The sequence below is a fragment of the Lissotriton vulgaris genome, chromosome 7 (genome assembly GCF_964263255.1).
Source record: "Lissotriton vulgaris chromosome 7, aLisVul1.2, whole genome shotgun sequence".
NCBI classification, from domain to species: domain Eukaryota; kingdom Metazoa; phylum Chordata; class Amphibia; order Caudata; family Salamandridae; genus Lissotriton; species Lissotriton vulgaris.
This window is the reverse complement of record NC_141695.1, coordinates 1320153949-1320180512: the sequence shown is the minus strand read 5'-3', so window position 1 is coordinate 1320180512 and position 26564 is coordinate 1320153949. Positions and strand designations below refer to the sequence as shown.

The 26564-nt window shown below is 41.6% G+C and overlaps 1 protein-coding gene across 1 annotated transcript; it reads left to right on the top strand.

The window, feature by feature from the left end:
• Positions 1-2133: 2133 nt before the first annotated feature.
• Positions 2134-15847, top strand: LOC147703596 (serine protease 27-like). Its single transcript, XM_086931936.1, has 6 exons — positions 2134-2258; positions 5666-5764; positions 7134-7296; positions 8838-9109; positions 12499-12671; positions 14496-15847. Exons 1-6 carry the CDS (start codon positions 2213-2215, stop codon positions 14811-14813), a joined length of 1071 nt encoding a protein of 356 aa, XP_086788062.1. The 5' UTR covers positions 2134-2212; the 3' UTR covers positions 14814-15847.
• The last annotated feature ends 10717 nt before the right edge of the window (positions 15848-26564 follow it).

The window sequence follows — 26564 nt, the reverse complement described above, 5'->3', positions numbered from 1 at the left end:
CATCCGGTGTGCTGAGTCTAGCTCTGGAGGGCACTTCTCCAAAAAGTATAGGTACATATTAGGGAGAGTAAAACACCCAGGTGTGCTGAATTTCTACTTCATCAGTAGCCTAGCAGACACATAAAACCTTATCAGAGGTCCAGTGGTTGAATGAGTCTGTTGGGGACGGCAAGGTGTTGGACATCTAATTAAAATGGAGGTGATTGACACTATTTCAAACCAATGGTTGAGGTGGGCTCGCTCAGGTAAACCAACGGTTTGCTGGGGGATGTTCCAAGCCCATTCACTGAGTATTGAACATTAGAGGTTGGCTTAACCAAGCGTAAATATTGCCCTAGATAAAGACAGGGAAATATTTGGTTATTCTAGCAGAGAAATATGGACAAAGTAGGAACTGTGTTCCTGAAATCAGCAGTGCAGTGGGTAGATTATATGGTCCTCAGGGCCGTATTGGCCATCTTTATATCTTACATCACATTTTCTGTGATTGTTTTATTTGGGGTTTTCATAATGCTCATACTTCTTCGCAGTCACTTCAGAGCACATCCAGTAAGAATGAAATGGGGAGAAACTCATATGACTGGCTTGTGAGGTAAGAATTCTTATGTGCATTATGGCATAGGTGGGTCATAGTGGTAATGAACAGGTGAGTCCTCAGCTCTCTGCCAAAACCTCCGGAAGTCTTCTTTGCCCCTGAGATGGGCTGGTTTGAATTCTAGTGTGGGGAGCCTTGTGTGTAATGAGGTATCCCAATCTAGCCAGTTGTATGAGTGGTTACTTGGGCAGTTCCATCTTAGGCTTCCGATTGGCTCCCAGAGGCAAAGACTTGTGTGAGGTAGTCCGGTGCTTTGCAGTGCCTTATGAACTAGGCATATAGTCTTGAAGTGGGATCCTTCTATGTCTGGTAGTCTACTTAAGCACATCTGGCTCTAGTTATTTCCTGGAAGATAGGCAATCTAAAGATGATATGGGAGTACAAGGAAATTATTGGGCCTACAGAGTGTACAAGTGGTATTGATCTGGCGTTCTATGCAGATGAATGTGTTTTAATTGAATTTGGTGCCATTGTACCAGCGATGTTGGCAAGTTATATTTTGGTACATGGAAACATAGGGGATGTTATGTAGGAATAAAATAATGATCTATGATTTTGAGGAGTTAGAGTGGTCAAATGGTACTATACATTTGGAGCACACTTACAGGCTATACATTAGTGTGCATCCAGTTTGGGGAGCATGTTTGACTACAAAATGGCCAGAGTCTATAGGGCAAAATGACTGGGTTGACCAGGTGATTATGTTTTCAAGATGTCTCTGGATGGGTTTGAGGACAAGTGTGAACTCTGGAAGGGTGGGGGACGCTCAAAGTTCGAAGGAAGACCATTTAACAGGAAGAGGTTGGGCAATTAATAGAAATAAATCTTTGAGCAGGTTCTGTCCAGGCTAGTCAATTAATCCTCAAGGACCAGTGTGATCGTATGACTTGTGTAAGTCACTGGTGAATCCCATGTTTTTTTCTGCAAAGGGTTGACGTAGCTTCTGGAGACAATTTTATGTCTTGTGGGATAATGTTAACTTCAGAATCCAACAGTGCGCTGGAGTTTTAGGCTTTTTCGGTGGGGTGTGGTTGAGAACATCCCATAGGTGGGAACCCAATGAACTGAAGGGTAGCAGGGTCAGTAAACACAATTTCCACCCTGGAAGCACAGTTTGATCACATCATTCAGTATCTCTGTATATTTGTAAACGTGACACCCTGGTGTACAACTTGAATTATCAGAAGTTGTGAGTCACATGCTGACTGCTTGATGTCACTGTTGAGTCAACGGCAGCTCACCCATGGGTTCTAGTACCTGTAGAAATTCTACCAGCTTTGAGTCCCGAGGCTACAGTATTCTCTGGCAGCACCACATGTACAACAACACAGCGTGGCACGATTAGTACAGGACGCGGGATCCAGCAATCCCTGGAACCGGTTTAACCACATTTTTCAAGAGTCTCCTTTGAGAAGGAAGTATAGCGTTGAATAGCTTGGGATTGCAACATCTGTGGTATTTTCCCTGCCTTCTTCAACGGACAGACAATATAAGTAGCACTCTGCTGCAGTTCCAAACAAGAACATCGACAGCACGGATACACATACAGTCACTGGGCACAGAGACAAACAGGCAGGCCCAGACACAAGGAGGCAGAAGCCAACACTGATCCAGAAAATGGGACCAACCTCATTGTTTGCAGCTCTATTCGTCCTCTTCCTGGGTAAGATTTTTTTGTAACAAATGTAGCCCTGTTGATTGTCTTCGTAATTTTGAATATCCAAGGCCTGCTTAAGCCAAGCATAGAGACAAAAATTCCGGGAAACGTGATCCAATTATTTAACAGTAGGTATATTTTGAAAATATTTGGAATGAGTGTTCACTTTGATTTCCGACAAAGGCCAAAATATCTACTTTATTATTATGCCACCTAAATAGCCCAAAACTTTGGTCTGGGAGATTATAAACTGTAGACTCAGCTCAGCATCAGAAGCATACATTTACGAGCTGCCTGGAAATACTTTCAAAAGGAAAAGCAGGCGTTCAGCCAGACTGCTAGGGTAATACCTTTCTTATTATCCTGAAAGCAACAGGGAACGCGTTCTGCATGTTGTGATCCTATGAGGTGGCTCCTGCGGCTAGCCCTCCATGACTTCTGCCTTGAAGCTTCCAAGTCAAGTAGCCTGTGTTGCATTTCATAACAAGATTTTGGAAGGATTTCTGAGTCCCTGGCCAGGAAAAAGTTGCATTTGGCTAGGAATATGGAAAAGGTGGCCTAAAAGGATGTGTATGTGGTTGTGACCAACATAAATGATCAGTTGCACCGACCAGACCAGATACCTTGAGGGACAGCAGACTTTCTTATGCTCATTCAATTTGGACTGATCACGGCAAACATATGTCTTAGGGCGACTCTGCCCTTTATTTAGAGTTTGGCACATGGGATACTCAGACAAAATGTGACGGATACTCCATCCACCGTATTACAAGTGCCATAGGATAAACTGCACTTGTAATATGGCCATATAACACCAGGACCGGTGCCTGTCAATGGCACTTTGACGATGCCCCCTCGGCGGAGTCCATAACTATTTGTACTTACCTCGGAGCCCGAGCAACCTTGGCCGATGCCCAGTGGAGCTGTCCTATGCAGCTATAGAGGAGTTTTGGCTCTGGTTCACCCCCTCGGCCGACACCTACCCAGCCGGACATCTGACATTGTTTTTCTCATCGCCCTGTTGTGTTTCCTTCCCTCCCCCGCATCTCATCTTTTTGTTTTCTCCTATGACCTTACTTGAAACCTGTAATTGATGTAACTATGTTACCTGTAACGCTCTGATCCTCATGTAAAGCTCTCTGATACCTCCGGGTCTAGCCAGCGCTATATAAAAGTTAGCAAATAAATAAATAAATAAATAACTAAATAAATAAAATAATATTGCAGACAGGATATCTTACACGTTTGTGACAAAGTATCCCATCCGCCTAACTCTAAATAAAGCCTTCTGTCTATAAGAGGCCAATGAGTTTCCTTGGTGGCCTATACGATGTCTCTTAATGTGGTTTCCTCATCAGTGCTTTTCATGGCATGTTTGTGGTGTCCTAATTTTACACACTCTCATTATTGCATGGCCTAGTTAGGTTTCTACGACGATTGTATAATATCAATAATTTCAAGCGTTTTTGTTGACTTTTTAGACTTTTTAGTGCTTGAAGGATTATATATTTATTTATAAGGATTGTTTGCCGTCATGTGTTGGGCTACTGTGGCGATACAGACTTTCTATAAATTATAGAGTTACTCTTTGTATTTTGATTTAGTTGCAGCATTTTATGGCAATTTTAAGATTTGAAGGCGTAAATTAAAGGCACCATTAACCCTCTGTGTAGAACAGTGATATGTTATCCACAACTTTCAAATATGTTATTTCACGCAACCTGACTTCACGTGTTCATATTACGACTTAACACACAAAGATTGGATTTCCTATTGAAAATGTGTTTTTGAAAACTACTAGGAATGAAAAATAGAGAAAAAAGATCAGTTAATCCCCATTTCGTGTGAAGCGACAGCATTCCAGCATTGACATGACAAAACCTAAAAGGGGCGCATTCATAAAAAAAGAACTGCAGTATAATATAATATCATATCATATAGCATCATTTCATAGCAGATATATCATGTTGCTTTGATCCTGATTGCTGGAAAAGGCTGTACACACTTTATATTTCCCGCACTGGACAGGTGCCAAAGCATGCTGTTACTGGAGAGCAGAACTCAGTGTACGCCGCATCTTCCTTGAACTCAGCTAGGAAGGAGCTACGCACTTACGTAACACGTGGGTCTGCAGCACCGAGCGCGTGACAGCATCTCGATTCCCTAGGTTGTGACCTCGATTACTTAATTCTTCCGGGATGATTCGCCCTCACTCCTCCTCGCCAGGTGCATTCCATCTACTTCCGGTCCTGACTTACTCCACTCTTCCCTCTCACCGACGCCTGCACGTTCATGGTTCACTCTTGTCAGTTTCATGTGTAGATCCTGTGCACGTGCCTTACCTTTGGTCCAGATTCATTAGTAAGCACTTCCTGTGTTTTGGAAAGCTGCCGCTCATTCTAAAGTGGCTGGTTACAGGTGCCCTGGCAATGCCCAGTAACAAGCACAGAACACAAACTATATCTTGTACTTTTTATAATATTCTGAAGATAATTCCGGAAAGATTTGACTCAACAGTTCTACTTTTTGTATACTTCCTTTAATGTATGCGAACCAGAAAGAAGCAATAATCCCCAGAAGTTTTAGCAGGTTTGGTTGATTATAGGCCAATCTGGCAGGACTGGTCTGTCAGATTAGTGTGTGGACCAGTTTTTAGGTGTTTGTGGGCCTTATTTATGGTTTGGTGGACCACTTCTTACTGCTGATTGTATTCCTATAACCACAAACATTGCCTGCAGCAAGCAAACATCCATGCAGTCTTCCTTACCTGCAAAACACCTATATATAGCTTATCTTTCCAAGTTCAAAACTGCCCATGTTTGAAAATGTGGGTCACTTTTTAGCCATCTGATTCGCTAACGGGTGAGAATTCTAATTGGGTGCCTGGGTCAATTTCCTGACCTAGTACGACCCGGTGCACCAGGTATTGAGGAGACGTTTGTTTTCGGTGATATCAAGTTCCAGAACTCTGAGGGACAAGAGTTGATGCCCTTTAGTCCCCTGTGCAGTGAGGGTAACATACAGGAATCGATGTGTCTGCACTGGTTCTCACAAGTAAACCTGTATTTCCAGACATTTCATCATGGAAACACTCCTCAATGTATGTTATTATCGGGGGGAAGGGGGGCCTCATTTAAAAAAAACATCAGATATAACAGACGCAGTAACACCTCTTCATTTGTGTCTGTAGTGTTTTTTTCTTTTTGCCAAAGTGGGATTACTGGGCCATTGTTGTAGCACAAAGGTGGCATGTGAGTTGGAGACTCATTACCAGTGCGGGGCACCAAACATGGTGGTTCAGACACAGGACTGTTCTCTTGAAATATAGATGTTCCTTTAGTAGGTCTACGCGCTTGTGATAAAGTGGATCCTACTGCCCACGTTTAACTGCTTCTCTTGTCATTATTCTGCAGGCAACAGCCATGCGAACTCGCTCCGCTCAGCGCCCAGCACCATGATCCCTGACATCATGACCTTTGACTCCAGTCCCAACAACGTGAACCGTAACAACGGTAAGTGCTGCTGCCCACCTATAATAAACAGAGAGCAGTTCAACATAGGCAAAGAAGGTGGTAAGCGTTTACCTTTTGTGCTTCTTGTACATGAAGGCCAGGAGCAATCAGGATAGATCTGAAAGTTCCCTCAACACAAGACAAAGGGCCTGATTTAGACTATGGAGTATAAATTACACTCATTTTATGCAACAGAGTAAAATACTCTATCGCTCTGACACAGTAACTATCCTCCCAACTTAGAGTTCAGCCTTGACAGAAAGTGCTGTCACAGCGGTTCCTGTAAATGAGGTAAAAATTTGACAGACTGTGACATCTATCCAATCTTTAAGAACTTTGATTTGGTCAATGGTTGCTACCATCCATTCTAATTGTGATCAAATTAATTCCCAGCCTGATGCTTCTAGTGCTGTGTTAAATATGGCAATGGCAGATCAAAATACATGTATCTAAAATGAAGCCTGAGCAAGGCATGCAGCGGTCATGCAGATGTTTCAACCCAGCATAGCACGATTCTCATCAAGACCGGTTTTGCCTACTTATCATACGCACCATCACATCTCTGATCTGTAACACTGTCTGCTGCAAACATTAATAAGTTCAATAAATGGTCACAGAATTTTTCAGATGGTTACACACTGTGCCATTGATTTTACATTATGGCTTTGGTCTTGTTGTAAAGTAGTTCCTTGCTACAAACAGCAGCGCACATTTGTCAGCAGCAGCTTCTCAATTCCTGGGCGAGGCTTTACACTAGAGGCTCACAGCTCCATTAACTGCTCTCGCCACCAAAGTCCTACTGAAGGCAGCACTACCTGACCCTCTGTCGAGCTCTTGACACAGTGCACGCCAGCCACGTTGTCTTTGCCAGTGCTTGTTAGTTCTTAGGCCATTTCCCCGTTTTACCACTGTCATTTGAACATCACTCAGTGTGTGGGGACAGAAGATTTCCCCAGGCACTAGGCCTTGCAGTGTTCCTACTCAGCTAAACTGACTATAAAACAGCAAATGATTTTAAACGACCATAATATACCAGCCTACTGCACAGGAGAGGCTAGCACCCACTCAAAATACCTACTCTTAACATAAAAAGGACATACATTTTCGTCTTTTTCTCATGACCACGATATTCTTGCTTCCTACAGCTCACTGCCCCCATCACAGCATTCCCTAACATATGAGGGACTATTAAACTTCTCTTGCCATTGGTCAGCATGTCCACCAATGCTTAATTTGTTAAAAATAGATCAGGGGTCCTCATTTTTTCTCAAGAGCACGCCAAAGCTCGCTATCATTTACTCCACCTCTTGCCTCTGTCTGTAAATGTCATTTTAGACTCAATAACAAATCTTCTTTTTCCGTCGTGTAGTCTGCGGCAGATCCAGAGGTCAAAGCCGGATCGTTGGAGGACAAGATGCCCGCAGTGGCGAGTGGCCCTGGCAAGTCAGCGTCCGCATGTCGGACCGTGATATTTGTGGAGGTGTCCTCATAGCGGATAAATGGGTTCTGTCTGCTGCTCACTGCCTCAGACGGTAAGTGTCCGTGCTCCCTCTTCATATCCTATCACGTTTGGAATCTCATGAAAGCAAAAAGGGAATTGGTGGTGTGGTCAGAAGTTGTTGCGCCTAAGTCAACAGCAGCTCCTTATATGAACTTTGCAATGCCCATTAATGTTCCTATAGCTCTGTCTATTGTACTGAAGAGGCATGTATGTGAGTAACTTTACTCTAAAGAAAATACAAGTGTTATGTAAACACTCATGCCATTCACTGCATTTGACAGAATGTTCTCCCCTCAGGCACCATCCATAGAATTCAGGCAGCAGTACAATGCATCAGTCGTGGCAGCCATTGTTCACAATGTTACTTGGCTTCCAGCTGTTTGTGGCCACGGATGTTTCAACACAGAAAACCATCCATTAACATTGGCCTTCTGCAGGTCCCATTTGAAAACAACTCCCAACAAGTTATGTACTGAGATTTAATTGTGCTGCACCAATTTAACATTGTCTGCATTGGTTTTACAGTGGAAAGCTCATTCAACAGCAATGCATTGTGATTTCAATATGGTGTGAGAGTATTTTTTTTAAAGGGGCAATACAGCATAGAGAAATAAGTCGCTTTTCCCAATCCTACATTCCTAGAGAAAAAAATCGCTTTTCCCAAACCTACATTTCTAACAATCAGCAACAATAAGCATTCGAGAATGTTCCTTTGCTTGAGGATGTCCACTTTGATTTTGAGAACTATTGTGACATCGTTCACAGAATGGTCCCTTTAATATAGGAGATAGCATGCAGCGTCATTGCCACAATTCAGGCCACCAGTATTTAAGGTCCTCCCCTTTCTCAAGTTTCTGCTCTAAATGTTCCCGTTACACGTTTCTTATGGTCTAATTTCCCACGTTTCTTATGGTCTAATTTCCCATTCAAATATCATGCCAAGAAATGTTTTGAATGGAAAACATAATAAACCTATTTATAGACTATGATAAGCCTTAAATCGATGAATGGGAAATATGTGGCGTCAGTAAACCCCTAGGATCCAGAAGCAAACACCTTCGGTCCAGTTAGTGGTACAGAACAACATATCGGCAGATACATGTTCTTATTCACACGACCTCAGAGGCATGCAAGGGTCCTCGACTCTGGGACACTCTAAAGGGGCCAGCCACCCTGCTCATGGGCCTGCAAGGGCTTACATTACACCCTTGCGTACGGTGAGACACCTGTGTGGGTGGGAGAAAGCATTGCAGCTTAGCTTCCTTCCCTCACTATGTTGGATTATGTTATGAATTTCAGTGAAACTATGTGACCCATACTAGTAATTACTCATCTGCAGTACACTGTCCGGGTCAACACACCACAAAGGGAAGGGGTTGCTGGGGTGAGGATGCAGAGTTTGCAAATAACAATGTTAGATAGGAAGGAGGTTCAGGAGGAAAAAAAACAACAACAAAAACATTTTTTCAGGACAAGAGTCGAAATAAACACAATAGTTTCCCAGCATTATTGATGAAGCCCAAAAATACAAATGTGGTTAGAGTGTTTAACATATCTGTTGTTCTCTTTCAGGGCGCGTCCCGAACAAATCACGGTGGTCCTCGGGACCTTGCAGCTATCAGGCAGCAATCCCCACGCTGTGATCTCGAAGGTGAAGACCATCAGAAAGCACCCCAACTACGATTTCCAGAGTAGATCCCCTGGAGACCTTGCTCTGGTGGAGCTGCAGACCCCTGTGAACTTCACCGACTACATCATGCCCGTTTGCCTCCCTGACTCGCTGGTCCACTTCCCCACTGGGATGGGCTGCTGGGTCACCGGCTGGGGGTACATCTCTTCTCAAGGTAAGGGGATCTGGCCATGGAAGACCCTCCAGAGCATGCACCATTGTTATCTCCTGTATTTTAGCAGAACCCTACTTTGCAGCTTCTCATGGCAAGTAAGGGAGGTGTATGACATTACCACACCTTACTTCACCACGCACATCTTTACATCGCCGAATTTACAACGCATACCACTACCACGCATTTACTTTCACTCACATTAGAAACGGTATGTAACTGTTACCACAGATTTTTTACAACGCATACCATTACAACGCATACTATTACAACGCAGGTCATTTTACAACGGATACCTTTACATCGCAATACACTACAACGCACATACTATTACAACGCATACCATTACATCGTAAGTATAATTATAGGTAAGTTTATCTTTTTTTATAAACATTGGGTTTTGGGGTACAGGGGTATTTTTAGGTTTTAGGGTTGGGTTTGGGTTTTGGGGTTCAGGGGTATTTTTAGGTTTTAGGGTTGGGTTTGGGTTTTGGGGTACAGGGGTATTTTTAGGTTTTAGGGTTGGGTTTGGGTTTTGGGGTACAGGGGTATTTTTAGGTTTTAGGGTTGGGTTTGGGTTTTGGGGTACAGGGGTATTTTTAGGTTTTAGGGTTGGGTTTGGGTTTTGGGGTACAGGGGTATTTTTAGGTTTTAGGGTTGGGTTTGAGTTTTGGGGTACAGGGGTATTTTTAGGTTTTAGGGCTGGGTTTGGGTTTTGGGGTACAGGGGTATTTTTAGGTTTTAGGGCTGGGTTTGGGTTTTGGGGTACAGGGGTATTTTTAGGTTTTAGGGCTGGGTTTGGGTTTTGGGGTACAGGGGTATTTTTAGGTTTTAGGGTTGGGTTTGGGTTTTGGGGTACAGGGGTATTTTTAGGTTTTAGGGTTGGGTTTGGGTTTTGGGGTACAGGGGTATTTTTAGGTTTTAGGGCTGGGTTTGGGTTTTTGGGTACAGGGGTATTTTTAGGTTTTAGGGCTGGGTTTGGGTTTTGGGGTACAGGGGTATTTTTAGGTTTTAGGGTTGGGTTTGGGTTTTGGGGAACAGGGGTATTTTTAGGTTTTAGGGTTGGGTTTGGGTTTGGGGTACAGGGTTATTTGTAGGTTTTAGGGTTGGGTTTGGGTTTTGGGGTACAGGGGTATGTTTAGGTTTTAGGGCTGGGTTTGGGTTTTGGAGTACAGGGGTATTTTTAACCTATTTTTACAAATTAAAAAATTTAAATTAATTTAATTAATAATTTTACTAAAATAATATATAACAAATAATTAAATAAAATAATACATTAATAAATATTTACAACATCTTTTTAAAATTATATATCATTATTATATACTTACCTATACTTACGTTGTAATGGTATGCGTTGTAATAGTATGTGCGTTGTAGTGTTTCGCATTGTAATGGTATCCGTTGTAAAATGACCTGCGTTGTAAAAACTCCGTTGTAATGGTATGCGTGCTAAAAGTACGCGTTGTAACATCATACATCCATTAGAAACACCTTCCCCATACATTCCACTACAATGCATACTTTTACCAGGCTTGCTGTTTCTGAAAAATCCTGTCACAGTATTACCCTGCCACCTACTGTTAAAAAATGATACATTAATTGCCTTTGTTGTTTACAGGTTTGGTGCTCTTTGAACATTTTATAATGTTTGGGGGGGGATGGGTGACGTCCCAAACCCCCTTTTTAAAATACTCTCAAATGGGTGTTTTCGTCTTGTGTTGTAAAGACTTGCATGCCAACAGTCTTTACGACTTAAAAAATGAGTGTAAAATGTAAGACGAAGTAAAAACTTCGTGGTGAAGACGGTTTACCGCAAGGGGTCGGTTAACATAAGCATAATTGGCAATTAGTTGAATGCAACAAGCAGTATTGTAAAGAAATGTAAGTCATGGCACCAAAAACTATGACAGATAGGAGCCAGCGGCGGTCCCTCCTGAATATAATTTCCACTGGTGCACACTTGGTTGTGTGATCTAGTTGTCAGGCATGAAACCAGGAGACGTGGGGGCATATTTACAAGCCTCTAAAACCTTCGGAGTGTCACTTTTTTTTACGCTCTGGTGGCGTTGCTCTCTACCTTATGTGTACAAGGTGGCATTAGGCCACTTAACGTAGCTTGTAAATATGCCCCTAACTGCAGCAGCCCACTGCAGCTAAAGGGCGGGCAGTGGTGGTTGCTGTGGGTGTGCCACTGCAACACCCATTGCTTTTTAATGCTGCCCCAGAAGGCTGGGGCAGAGCCAAAAACTAAGGCCAGGTAAATCTGGTTTTAGGATGGCGATACGAGGAGAAATGATTAATTTCTCCTCATATTATGCTCTTTCTATCTGTGCTGCATTCTGCAGCACACATAGAAAGAGCAAATTGCCTTTAAAGATTGTTTATGTGCAGGAAGGTGTCCATTTCTGCTCCCAAACAATAGCCCCTGCAGCGCAGGAACCCTTGAAACATGGCGCAAGGGTGCCTGCACTGGCACTAGGCAGCATTTTTAGCTCCAGCGCTAGAAGAAGTTCAGGGGTGTGCTGATTTTTGTAAATACAACACATCCCTTCCTTTTGAAAATGTCAGAGCGCGACGTTGCCAAATTTGGCATTACACCGCGCACCACCATTTTCTTGTAATTATGCTCCATGGTTTCTTATGCCTGTTTCCTTAACTCACCAAATTGTGTGATACTGTAAAAATCTGGTAATCCACTTAGACTATTTTCCTCAACTGCCAGAATTATTGCACAGACACTGGTTACTCCTTAATATTAGGCATAGTAAAAAAATCTGTATGTAAATAAATGCACACAATATAAAATACTTAATTTCACTTGTGATCACAGTAGTCATTGTACATTAAGATTTTTATTTGACATTTGAACCAAAACTGCTGCCATTCCCGAAATTTATTGTCACTTTTTGAAACTGAACAGCCCTCAAAACTTTCTCCAAATGTCATTGCATAGTGTTCTGTGGGCTAACTGTGTATGTCAGTAATGTCATTTTAAATTTGGAGCATACATTTCAAATTTGACGTAGATTCTATTAGTTGGGACAAAAATAGCATAATTTTCAAGTTTCTCCAGACAAAAAGGGTGGATTCTGGGGAAAACCTGGCAGCAGCAAAGATGAAACAAAATAGCATGATTCAGATACCCAAAGCATAATTAAGTTAAATCAAGGAAATCAATGACTATGACCAGCAGGGCTGGCAAAGGGGGAAGAACACTAAAAGCAAGACTGAAAATGGGGAAGGTTAGAAGATGGCTGCTTAAGAAAATAAAAGTGAGGCGTGAAGGGCATTTAGTACAAAAGGAAAGGGGGTGAGTGAGACAAGCAGAGCTTATAAAAGAGTAGCATTGTTGAGAGAAGCCTAACATTTGCCTATTTTGTACATTGCAGAGGCACTCCCTTCCCCTGGTATCCTGCAGAAGGCCAAGCTGCCCCTCATTGATGCCGAAACATGCGATGAGCTCTACCACATTAAGAATGACTTGCTGAATGAAAACACCAGCCTGGTGAAAGAGGATAAGATATGTGCCGGATATGTGGAAGGGGGTAAAGATGGCTGCAAGGTGAGTTAAATCATTAACTAAGCTTCCAGGTTGAAAAGTGAAAACTCCAATTTGCTTGCGTATTGTGTAACTGGTTTTATGGGATTTTTCTTGGATGAATCAGTTGGGAAGCTAGATAGTGAGTTTCCAAGAACCACTACACTATATAGCGCCTAGAGCAAATGTTTTCAACATTTCATGGGGCAAAAGCAATCACCACAAGTTTTTACCCTATTGTTTTCAATGTTTAGCTCCATGGGAGAAGACACTCTGATACACATTTGAATGATGTATCCAATCAGCTTTATTGGCCCCATTCTTCTTTACCCTCTTCATTGTGGCAGAAACCATGATTTATGGTTGTTCCATAATATTGACTACAATAATATCGACATTCAACAATGTTTATTTCACAGTATTACTGCCACTACATTATCGATGTAGATATAGAAAGGGACTGTAAATGTACCTATTTTAACGCCACATCTAAGCACCTTAGTGATAAAACTTCAGATTATATGATAGGATATTCAAAATCTGTCACCTGCCTCTGAATTGAAGATGTATAGGTAGATAAGTTTGAGAACCTTTTCTTCTCACTTTTGATTTTTATTATCCTTCAATGTTTCTGCTTTAAGGAGTGGGGTGTTTTTGGTTGTTCTACAAAGAGATCTTGTTCTATTAAATGTGAAAACACCAAGAACATGTACTTTTTAAGTCGTGCATAGGTGGGTTTAAGAGTGAGGTTGTGTGAAACTCACTTGTAAACTCGTACATTGGGGGTACTTGGCAGTCCAAAGGTTTTCTATGATTTTCGCATCATATGACCTCTTGATCGCTGGTTTAGATGCACCATAGCTTTTATGAAGTATGAATTGTTGAAAAATGTATAGCAGTCCCCCTGACTGGAATTATGTGCCCCACACGAGGTGTTCTTATGTCTCGGACCACCAGAGCCAACACCACTGAAGGTTTCTTGAAAATCAACACATAAATACAAATTGCTTGTTGGATGTGGTGTCTGCCCTCCTGACATGAGTAGAGCCCAACTGGCAGGGCATTGTGGCAAGAGGCTTTCCATGACTGTCAGTATTTTGCCTTCTCTGTAGAACAGCTGATACAGTTGATGTCTGCTGAGTGTCACTTGGCCCTCAGAGTTCCCCAGCAGTAGAGCATAGGATGGGGTGACTTTGAATCGAAAACTAAATTACATGAACATTTCTCACATTAATCTCTCAGTGAGCTGGACCTCATCGTTGACATATGTCAGCTAACGCAGGTCATGGTTCAAGTCTCAGCATGGCCAGCTCTTTTTTACATTAGTCTGTGATTGGAAAACCGAGTATCATTACAATGGGTAGTAGTAACACCTGATATTTAGAACTCTTAGAAAAAGTGGACAGGTAGTAAGTGCAGCTGTGAAAACACGTTCAAATTATTACAAATTAGTTTGGACTTTGCGGAGGCATCCTCTATTTTATGTGCAAAGCTAATGAAAAAATTAAATTGCTGTTGTAAAACTAAGGCTCCCGACCAAAACGCTAACCACTCCCTAAAACACATTGGCACTGTAAAAATGATGATGCCATCTCAGCTAAATTCAAAATCCATACTCTGATTCATGGACCTAACAGTCCATCTCATTGTACATCAGTTATTTCGTCAGTTACGATATCATGGACAACAAGAGATTTATCTGCTGAGACTTTCCATGTGTGCCTTCGATGTGAAACGTGTTGATTTGAGTTGTGTCCTTGTGGTTGTAATTACAGAGGGGCTTGGGGCGGGCATATCTGCAAACGTAAAGTTCTGAAGCAATAGTATGACTTCCTTTATCCTTTTCAGGGGGACTCTGGTGGCCCACTGGTCTGCCAACAGGATGGGACCTGGCTGCTGGCAGGAATCTCGAGCTTCGGGGATGGCTGTGCATTGGCAAACCGCCCAGGCGTATACACCAGGATCCCTGCTTACATCGACTGGATCAAGCAGATGGTGCCGGAGATCAATAGCACCACGCTGAACCTCAAAATCACAGCCACTAGCCTGGTGCATCAGAATTTTGGAAGAGCTGCCAGAGTGAGCTCTGATGCCCACCTCCCCACCGTCAGCCTGACCCTGGTTACCATAGCCAGTATGCTCCTGAGAAAACTTAGTGACATTTAAAATGTCAACTTATCATCCATAACCAACATCAACTCCGCCCAATCCCGCCTGATAAATGAGGCAACTAAGGGGCGATCCTCTTAGTATAAACTGATTGTACATTCACAGGTTATTACACAATGAAGGAACCCTACCACTGTGAATGAGAAGAAACAGACATACATGTATGTATGATGGACTCCAGGCCAATGTTACATGAAGAATGTTCCTCTTACGTGTGTATTGTGTGGAACACTATTTGAAATGCGAAATAGAGTGATATTTATTTATTATTACATTATTTATTCTTATGATTATTTAAACACCGCAGGATCTCAGTGTAGACACTAGATTACCCCAAGACACTTCAGTAAGAAGATTCAAAAATATGATGATAATATGGAATAAATGAGCTGCTTCAAAGTATGAAATTACTGTGGGTAGACTCCATAGCAGACAGCTGGCAGAGGACCAACATGGCTCCTATGGATTAAAGATTCAAATGTGATTCGAAGTGGGTAGAGTACTTGTAGAAAAGGACATATGGATATGCCCATCTGCCTTCTGGAACTCTAATCGCCAATGGATACCTGCATTGGGGAAGTCAGTGTTGAGGTGTCGGATCAGGAAATGCTGTCACAGGAAGTGATGCGCATCAAAGAATGAATTGTCACAGCTCAGAGGATGTATAGCCACTCAGACGGAGACATATCCTTGTTATAGGGGTTGTAACCAGAACTCCTACACTCCTTTCTAGATTAGAACGAGTTTCTCCTGCAAATTTACGTTTAATTGAAACACCCTAATTTTCAGAAACGTTGAGAAGAATCTATAGAAATTCTATGAACACCCAATTGAAACTGCTTACTGCCCACTTCTCTTCCAAAACAAATTTACTGTGAAATCTCTGCAAAAATGCAATGCAACCTTTAATAGTCTGTAATGTCTGGCCTCTGGGTCAATTCATGTTATTTAAAATATTTATTTGTACACTTTTCTAGAGTGCTTCTGAGAATGAAATAAACCGATCATGTTATTTACTATATGCTGTTAATAATAAAATACTTTGGTGACAATACGCATGTTTCAGTACATCTGGCAAAGTGTTTTATTTTTCGGAGGAAAGGATGAGTTAAGATACATTCTGCATGCAGTGTAATGAGAAAATGTGATTTTTGGCTGAGATAAAAAATAAAATTATGCAAAAACTGTCAGCTGTCCTAGAAATGAGACTAGACAGGACCTGCTCTGATTTGAGTAGCTGATCTTAATGTATTTATTGGTTAGCTGGTTGTGTATATGTTATATATAGTAATGCAACGTGAAATCCTAAAATGCTGAATCAAACCATAAATTGAAATATCCCGTTACAAAAATGAAAATGGAACTTTAAAATATTCAAAGATTTTATTTCCCATCACTCTATTGAAAACATGACAGTCACGGGTAAATTATGCCAAGGGTAGGATTTTAAATTGAACACCACTCTTTTGCACTAAATAATTTTGGTGGCCACACAGAAATAAATAATTAACAATGATACTTCAACAAAGCGTGGAATATAGTTAAACTATGGTTCCCTTGAACCAATTTTGCTTCTTTTTAAACCTATTATTGGTACATTGGCGGTGCTGGAAGCAAAAGAAACAAGTAATGGCCTTGGCCTGGCATTGGCGCCTGTACTTGAGCTGGCAGAGAGGGGAAGTATGTATTGCGCAGATGTGCACACTGCAAGAGCAGAACGTTGTCACTCACACTCTTGTAAGCCAATGGCTGGGGTAGGCTGACCCTGGGCTCCTTGCGTTATGCAGTTCTGTGGTGGGTGAAAGCAACAAATGAATGATACTACAGCAGACCGATGTATTAAGGGCCAGACTTAAAGTCCCTGCATTTAAGTAAGTTTAGTATATACATTGTTTATCAAAAACAAAGGCCATAAAGGCCCTGCATATGATTTTGTATAGTATATGTATTTTGTTTAATCAAAAAGAAAAGCCTTAAAGCCCCTTCGTGTAATATTCTATACTTGTGTTATTAAAAACAAAAGGCCTTTGTTGATGCCAGACTAACAGTAATGAATTTCCATCGGTATTACGTGAGAGGCTCATGTGCTGCCCAAAACCCTTCTTTCTACTCCTGCACTGTCTCGGGATTATTACTCCCCTGCCAATAATGGAAATTATGCAGTAGAGACAGAGGAATCAGGATATGAAGATGGAGGCTATGGGTTTACTGCCTAATGACCGTATCTCATGTCAATATAATGACTTTGGTGTCCAACCTTTTCTTCACCCCTATTCTTTATCTGTTATTGACTCTCCTGCAATTATTTTGACACCCTCTTTACTTTGTCTGCCTTTATTGAGTGAATAATCACTTCAAGGAAAATGATTTTTGGAAGAATTATACTTTGGTGTTAGAGTTAAGGAAATCACTACATTATTAATAAAAAAAAGTAGCTTTATTTAAATTTTATTTGAATGTATCTTGAGTGTAATACAAAATCGAATTAAATAGCTGAATTAAATTTAAGTGAAATCCATATTTGCAGTTGAAGATGGTATAAAATAAGTGTGTTAAAATACATTAAAATTCAATGTTTTAATAATGGTCAAAATTAGGGTTAAAATTAGGTTCTTCGATTTTATTTTAGTACACTTTAATTTAGGTTTAAGTCAATAATTAATTTGATTAATATAGGTAGTTTAATTTGATTTGAATTCCATAAATGAAATAAATGATAGAGTGAGAGTTAGCTCTAGTATTATAACAGGATAATTAACTTATTATGTGTAGTTAAATGTAATCTAAAATAGGATTATGGGTAGCATTGATGTTTATTTTAATGCAATAAAATGTTTATATTGTCTTAATTTCATTTATGTTTAGTGTTGGGTTTAGAGTTAGAAATCGCCAACTTATTACTTTAATTAAATACTTAAATGTACATTAATTCAGTTTTGGGTTAGGGTAAAAGTTAGTATTGCTTACCATTCACTGTAATTGAAGTCCATGAAAAACAGATTAATGAAAGAGCATTTCACTCGGATTTAAGTTTAGACAGCGGAGGAAGTGAAGCTGTCACAAAGTAATCGGGCAAGAAAATGTACTTTCAATCCTATAATACGTGGAGAAAATAAAGATTTGTTGAAATAAAGGTGGGGATTTAATAATATGGAGATGCAAACACACTAGAGGACATACTGCCGACTGTGAACATTGTATTGAAAATATTGAAAAGTACAGTGTTCAGTTGACTATGATTGGCCATCACTTGGGAGACGACCCAAGTGAGATACACTACATTGGTACCACAAGTCTTTCTCTATAGAGGGCAGAAATAAGGAGACAGTGGTGGAATTCAATGATTCCCTGCAAGCCTCTTCTGACGAATACAAAAGATAAAAGATCCTGATAATCAGACATGGATGGTGTAATAGCGGGCTTCGCTCGCGTTGAATCTCACGCGGGTTTAGCTCGTGGGGTTTGGCTCGTGAGTTCGACTCGCGTCCATATCACGAGCCAAAACCCGAGGCTAACATTGTTTCCTTTTAAAAGTTGCATTCACGAGCCACGGCCCGTGCCTACTGTTTTAACATGTTGTGTTTCAAATACTCTCCTCGCGCACGGTCGGCTGTGTCTCCCTGTTCGCCATTGTAACCACCGGCTGAACGGAGACCAGACGTCCTTGACAGGTGGAGTCATCTAACTATGGAATAAACTTCATTTACCGGATCCCGCTGTTTCTTCCTCTTATTTATAACATATTTTGGCGACGAGACGGAGACTCCACCTCTCCCACGCTGATTTTCCTCCTGATTCAGCGCCTCGTCAATTGCAAACTTTTCCATTGGACGGTCGAGTCTCTTGGTTTTCCAATCAACTGAGCTGCCTCTACAAGTTTCTTCAACCGGCAACCCTTATTGGACGGTGGCAATCTTCTTCAAAACGATCAACCTCATTGGATATAATTTTATGCAACTCTATCGAGGTATCGTACGAAGACCGTTTTCAAGATGCAACCACAAGGTACTGTGTTGATCTTAAGTGTTTATTTGTTGTGCGCACCTTCAACGATACGCACGTTGTAATTAAAAACATTGCGTGTCACTTCAGCGACTCGCACGCTTTCGACTTACAGCGCATTTATCTTTTAAATAATTTATTTTAAAGATCCGATCATTGCGTGTCATTTCCAACGATACGCACGTTATTATTGGATCAACAAGTAAACATTGCGTATCATTTCAGCGATACGCACGCTTTCAACAGATAATTACTTGATATTTACAAGGTTGTATACAGCGTATCTTTACAGCGATACGCACGCTTTTCATTTGTCGAAATTGCATAATTACAACGTTTTGAAACATTCTCTTCATTATTTAAACGTCTATTCCACATTTTAAATTATAAATACTCATTTTTAAAATGACTTCTTGTTATTACTAAGGTGCTAAGGTTATTGTGGTTTTAGAATTATAAACCCACTCATATTTCTGCATTAATATTTAACATGGCTAATAACCAGTGGCATCAGATCACTCAACCTCCACCTTTCTTGAGCAAACCAGGCACCCCGGACATAATTTGGTCTGAATGGTTTGGGTTGTTCGAGAATCATTTAATTGCTATTGATGCCACTGAGTATTCTGATAAAAGAAAGTTCGCTATTCTTTTCGGTTGTTTAGGACAAGCTGGTCAACGAATCTTTAAGAGTATTGTTCCCATAGCACCGCCTATTTCACTAGATGAAAGTGGAGACAACCTTTGGAACGTTTACATTGAAGCCATTGCAAGATTAAAAAAACAATTTTGTGATGAACCTAACATTATGTTAGAAAGGCACAATTTCTACGCCAGGAAACAAAATGAGGACGAGAAGGTGGAAGAGTACATCGCTGCACTCAGAGTTTTAGCAATCACTTGCAATTTCGAACCTTCTCCTGATAAGTTTATAAGAGACCAGTTCGTATTTAATTGCGCATCAAGGAAGATTAAACAGAGAATTCTAGGGTGCAAGAACCCATCTTTAAGTGAAGTCATAGACCTCGCTCTTAGCATTGAACGTTCTACATTAACCAGCAAAGTTGTTATGGACCAACCTAAACAGGGTGTTAATGCTATAGACTGCTACGACTCTGATGAAGGAGAAACTCTCTGTGCCATTACTAATAAAGGCAGAGTTCAACCAAATAAATCTAACCAAAGGAAGAAAACCTACTTTTGTTATAGGTGCGGTTCAAAGGACCACATTGGGAACGCCCCAAATTGTCCTGCTCTCAAGAAGCGATGTTCCATTTGTAAAAAAATTGGACATTTTCAGGGGGTTTGCAGGTTTGCAAAGAAACCTCCGAATGTTAATATGGTTGACTTTGATGCATGTACTGAATCCTTTAAGAACATTATTGTAACTCTTGATGCTAATGGTGACATTGATTCTATTAAGGGTCCATTATGTGCAGCTATTATTGACAACGTACACCTTCAAGTCATGGCAGATTCAGGCTCCCCATACACTATCCTTAGAGACTCAACCTTTTACGAAAAATGGGACAAAAGGGTCGAACTGATTGAATCTGATGTTAATCCTCTAGCATTTGGGGAGAAAAATATTAACATGCTGGGATATTTTATAGGATTAGTCCAATGCTTGGGGAGGGAGACTGTCACTAAAATCTATGTAGCAGAAAAAGGCAAAGACATCGTGGGCTGGAAAGACTTAGCCTTGATGGGTCTTTATTTAGTCCCAGGTGATGAGAACCCCATTAAGGTGGGGAAGTTACCTACCTTTAAGTCTGATTTACCTATTGCTGTAATTGATGATCATAACGCAAAGGTTCAAGAAATTTTAGCAGAGTTTAAACCTGTATTCATGGAGACAGTAGGTAGTGTCAAAGGGTTTGAGCATAAGATTAGACTGATACCCGGTGCGCAACCAGTTAGTCATAAAGTTAGAGCTGTCCCACTGAGTGTCAGATCTGAATTAAAAATGATGTTGGATGATTTGTGTAAACAAGGTATCATTTCCCCCATCAATTCTTCACAATGGGTCGCACCAATTGTAGTCGCACGCAAAAAGACTGGGGAAATTAGATTATGTGCGGACTTACGCTCATTAAATAAGAACATTATTGTTGACTGCCACCCGCTACCGAGAATCCACGAGCTTCTGGCTAACATAGGCGACGCTAAATGGTTTTCTTTGATCGATCTGAGGTCAGCGTACCATCAGGTGTCTTTAGCGAAGGAATCCCAAGAACTTACCTCTTTTATTACTCCTTTTGGAGCTTTTAAATTCCTTCGCCTCCCTTTTGGGTTAGCGTCTGCTGGAAGCGTTTTCCAGAAGCTGATGGATGTGATGTTTCAAGGCATAGCGGGTGTGCAGGCATACCTTGATGACATCCTGATTTTTGCCAAATCACTAAACGAACACGACGTTATTCTTAGAAATGTGCTTTCAATTTTAATGTCTAGGAATATGACTGTCCGTGCAGACAAATGCAAGTTTGCAGTTAACAAAATTGATTATCTAGGGCATACAGTATCGGACCAAGGTATCACTCCCAAGTTTTCAGTCATTAGAGCCATTGAAGACGCAAAACCTCCTCCTGATAAGGATGCCTTACGGTCCTTCCTAGGACTTGCAGAATATTATGCAAGGTTTGTCCAGTCGTATTCTCAAATAGTGGAACCTTTACGAAAACTTTTGAGGAAAGGGTCTAGTTTTGTTTGGACACAAGAGTTAGACAAGGTTTTTTGCGAGATCAAGAAGATGATTGTTTCTGCTAAAGCCATACATGCCTTCAGAGAAGATGCCACCTCAGTTATCACTGTAGATGCGAGTATGTCTGGTCTAGGGGCAGTTCTTACACAAAAGGTGAATGGTCAGGAACAAACTGTAGCATTTGCGTCTAGAGCACTCAAAGAGTTCGAACAGAGATACAGCACTATCGAAAGGGAAGCCCTAGCTTGTGCTTGGGCGGTCCACAAGTTTAAAATGTACATTTGGGGTAGAAGATTTGAGTTGGTCACTGATCACAAGCCACTTATTTACATCTTTGATAAATCCAGTTCAGCGTCCATGTCAGCTAGACTGATGAGGTTAGTCTCGAAATTACAAGAGTTCAATTTTTCTGTCAAGCATATAGTTGGTGGCAAGAATTTCCGGGCTGATTGCCTATCTAGAATGGCTATGGAGAAGGACGATGAGGAGGATTTTCTGGTAGAGGACGTAGAATGTGTTACCTTGGTGGATGCAGTAGACGTGGTTAGTGACGTGATTTCTGAGGGCGATTGGAAGGATGCCACTGCTTCAGACAATGTGTTGTTAAAAGTGATAGAATTTACCACACGGTGTTGGCCTGAACCAAGAAGTCTGAATGGCGATCTACGTAGTTTTGCCCAAATTTCTGAGGAATTGTCTGTTGAGAACGGCATAGTACGAAGAGGTGAGAAATTTGTTCCCCCCTTTAAACTGAGGGAGTCTATTATTAATAAGGCACATCAAGGGCATCTGGGGACAACTAAAACCTCTATGCGCATTAAACAGCGCTATTGGTGGCCCTCAATTGATGCCCAAGTCAAAAATTTGATTGATTTATGCCCGGAGTGTTTATTATCCGATAAACATTGGCGCACACTGAAAGTTCCCTTACATCCCACGGATTTTCCTAGCTCTCCCTGGGAGAAAGTTGGGGTAGACTTTTCGGGGCCATATTCCATTCTTCAACAAGAAAATAAGTACATTATTCTTTTGGTGGACTATTTTTCGAAGTGGATGTACTTCGATTTTGTTAAGACTCCTGATTCAGATTCCACAATTACCTTTCTCAAAAGGGTGTTTGATTTAGAGGGATCTCCCAAGTTTATCGTCTCAGATAACGGAACTCATTTTGTTTCGGATAAAATGTCCACATTTTTGAAACAATTGGACATCAAACAACTCAAAGTCTCTCTTTATTCCCCAGCTTCGAATGGTCTTGTCGAGAGGGGGAATAAGGTGGTTAAAGAAGGTGTTCAGACGGCGATTTCTTGTGGTTACAATGTGGTTGAATTTGTAAAGCAAAAAGTGTGGCACTACAATACCTCCCCGCACTGCGTAACTGGGGTCTCCCCGTTTTCCTTGCTGAGAGGTAGAGAGAATCGCTCTGTCCTATTTCCTTCATGGTTACACCAGGGCTCTGCTGATAAAATTATCGATTTGGATTCTGTTAAGAAATCTGTTCTAGAAAAACAGAGCCAAATGAAGTTACACTTTGATGGTACCCCAGATGGTAAATTGGTGGATCTGCAGGTTGGAGACTGGGTTTTAATCAAGAGTCCAGGTAGAGTAGTGAAAGGACGCTCAAAATTTTTTGCACCCATTCAGGTAGTTAAAGTAAGTAAAGGAGCAGCCTTTCTGGGAAAAAAGGGTTGGTGGAACAAACGCCAACTTGTGAAAGTCTCTGATCACCAAGCTCAGATTATCAAAGGAAGGAAACATAATGGGAGCTCCAGTAACTTGGATTGGAGTTTTTGGATGGATACTCCTTCTGTTCCCAGTGCCCCTATCCATTCCTTTTCACAAGCTCCCCAGTCTTCGGTACAACTATCAAGGGAGATCTCTGTGGATCCTCCGAACGTTGTCGTTGACCAGGATGTTCCCTCCCACACAAAAGTTTCTTCTTTTGGCAGGCGCATCAGGGCTCCTGAGAGATATAACGAGTTCATTAAATTTTAGGCAATTGTGTTATTTCTGATTTGATCCATTTCTAATTCAACAATGCTTCTTTTTCCATTTTTTTTTTTTTTTTTTTTTTGATTGTTGTAAGGGGGAAGGTGGTGTAATAGCGGGCTTCGCTCGCGTTGAATCTCACGCGGGTTTAGCTCGTGGGGTTTGGCTCGTGAGTTCGACTCGCGTCCATATCACGAGCCAAAACCCGAGGCTAACATTGTTTCCTTTTAAAAGTTGCATTCACGAGCCACGGCCCGTGCCTACTGTTTTAACATGTTGTGTTTCAAATACTCTCCTCGCGCACGGTCGGCTGTGTCTCCCTGTTCGCCATTGTAACCACCGGCTGAACGGAGACCAGACGTCCTTGACAGGTGGAGTCATCTAACTATGGAATAAACTTCATTTACCGGATCCCGCTGTTTCTTCCTCTTATTTATAACAGATGGGCTGAATGAATTCTTCTTGATAAATTAGCATAGTAAAACTCTGTATCTCCACATGCACTTAAAGCAAACATTCCATTTTAAACTGACAATCAGTTCACTTTTTACTCTGAAAACTTTGATTTGGCGTGGAATGTTTTTTTTTTTAAACCCTGTGGTGCAAGTATGCAGTGTAACAGTGATAGCGGGGAAACTGGAAGCATATTCACAAGAAAGTTGTGGAGCGGGCCATTATGCCAAGAAGGCTAACAACACGCTTTGTCACTTTAGAAACGCAGGGCTGCATCATATTTACTAGAATACGGGGCAGCCCTGCGTTTCCCCCTGTGCTGGCACTGATTTTAGCTGCCTAGCGCCAACGCAGGCAACTTTGCACCATAGTGCAAGGGGGCATGTGTTGAGGGGAAGATTGTTTATGTGCAAGAAGGTCCCCCCTTCCTGCACATAAACAATCTTTAACTGTCGAGTTGAAAAAAGCCTTTTTTAAAAAAATGATTGTTTATGTGCAGGAATGGAGGCCTTACTGCACATAAACATCATAGGCAATTTGCTGTTTCTAGGTGTGCTGCTATTGTAATATATATGCCAGTGTGATTATTGGGAAATGCGCACTTCACACCTCCCACCTCCCCAATCTTCCTGACCAAGCTACACCCCTGACAATAGGGCAGAGTAAATCGCTGGGTCATAGTTTAACAAAGCACAGCTATTACCCGGACCTACAATCAAAAATGCTGCATTTCTGTTACATGCCTTTCGTGGAGAGCAGCACAGCAGATTGGAGCTACAGATGATGAGCCATTATATAATGCCAGTCAGATGAAACAGCCTTTAAATACTGGGAAAGACATTTGTGTTGGCAGTGATGCACAAATTAAAGACCGTTCCATGCAGCTCAGGTAGTATCCCCCTCGCCACCCCTCCTCCCACTTAGAGTGATTGAGTTCAGTTGTATTGACCATCAATGTATATCAGTATTGGATTAGAGGTTCACAGACATCATGAAGACAGACAGGGCTGTGTGCAAACTGAAGAGAGCATGGTCTCAGTTGTAACCTTGCCTGGCTACATCATGGCTCCTGATGGTCTTTTCATGCAAGTATATAGGCCACCAACAAGACTAAACAATGTTGTCTGCCTTGAATGTGTACTGAATCCAAGATGAGAGCCTGAGTCCACTCATAGTGTGGGAAGATTCAAAACTCATCCAACTACTTTCTTCTTGAACAGCCATCCTCACCCAGTGTTCCCTGCAAACTACATGCAGGATAGTTGACTCTCATCCCTGGGTTTTAACAGTCATGCCCATGGTAGATGTCACAGTAAGTGTCCAGTATCTGGGTACATGACAAGGCTTCAATAAAGTGTAGGCTGCTGCCCCTAATTCCTAAACCCAGTCTAATTCTAGTCCTATCCCAATAAGTGGATACCTCACTACAATATAGACACGGTTTTTGCCTCCCATCACTGAATGGTAAGGGCCTGGCCCAGATCACCACAAATTATCTCTAATAGAGCATTAATGTTTTGTTTCGGTGCACATATGCATACTTGTAAATGTGCTGGATTTGTAAAGCGCACTGCTGCCCGTAAGCGTCCTGGCGCTGAAGACCGCTGGGGAACCCGTCCTGGCTTTTCCCTGTGAGATGGTCCCTTCTAGGTATCTCCAAGGTGAAGCCAGGCATCCCCGGCGTCTGTGGGGGGCCGTTGTAGAGATGAGGCAAGCTTAATGCCCAGAGTTGCCGAGTGTGATCCCTGGTTAGAGTAGGCACCGAGGCGAGAATTATCAAGTCACCTTGACCACGGTCCACGACCCTGCCGCGTCGGGGATTGAACCCTGGTCCCGGGCCGTTTTCTGCTTCTGGGTCTGCCGCCTCTAACCAGTGAGCCACACCAATCCACTACTTACTGTGGTATTCTAGATTCGGTCTCTTGTAGAATTGTCAGTGGTAGAACTGTTAGGTGTCATGGAGAAGGTGGGTATTCTAAGGAGTGGAGATTGGTTGTGCCTGTCTGGTCTTCCTCCTGTGGTTGTTAAGCTGTTCTCCATTTGGAATAAATCTTATTACAGAGACCTACGTTTCCTGACATCTATTACTACATAAATATTGGCGACGATTGGGATCAAGATTTAAGTATTAGAGACATCGCTCACTCTATATTCGTCTTCAAACGGTTTACAAACTTTTCAAAATATTATATTTTATCATTCGTTGGCACTTCCCGTTTGAATACTTTCTGGTAACGTACTCTTCAGTTTTTTTATGCGATCTGATTTTTTAAACCTAGCGCTCTGTATTGTTCTTGCTCTGACGGTTAAAGAAGTATTACGCATAAATATTTGCCATAGCCAGGGTTGGATGTTAACTTATTTGTGCATTTTTGGAGCAACAGCGGTCCCATGCATTCAAGAATATATAAGACAATAAAAATAGACAGAATCAAATCAATATTTGGAGTGACATGTCCAGCCGGACAGAGGTCTTTTAGTTTACTCAATAAACAAATGATCCATACAGAAAGAATACCTCCAACAATTCACCAGTGTGGTGCACAAGCCTGTGCGGTGGATAAGGCATTAATTGTATGTCCTGATGATGGTCCCCATGATTA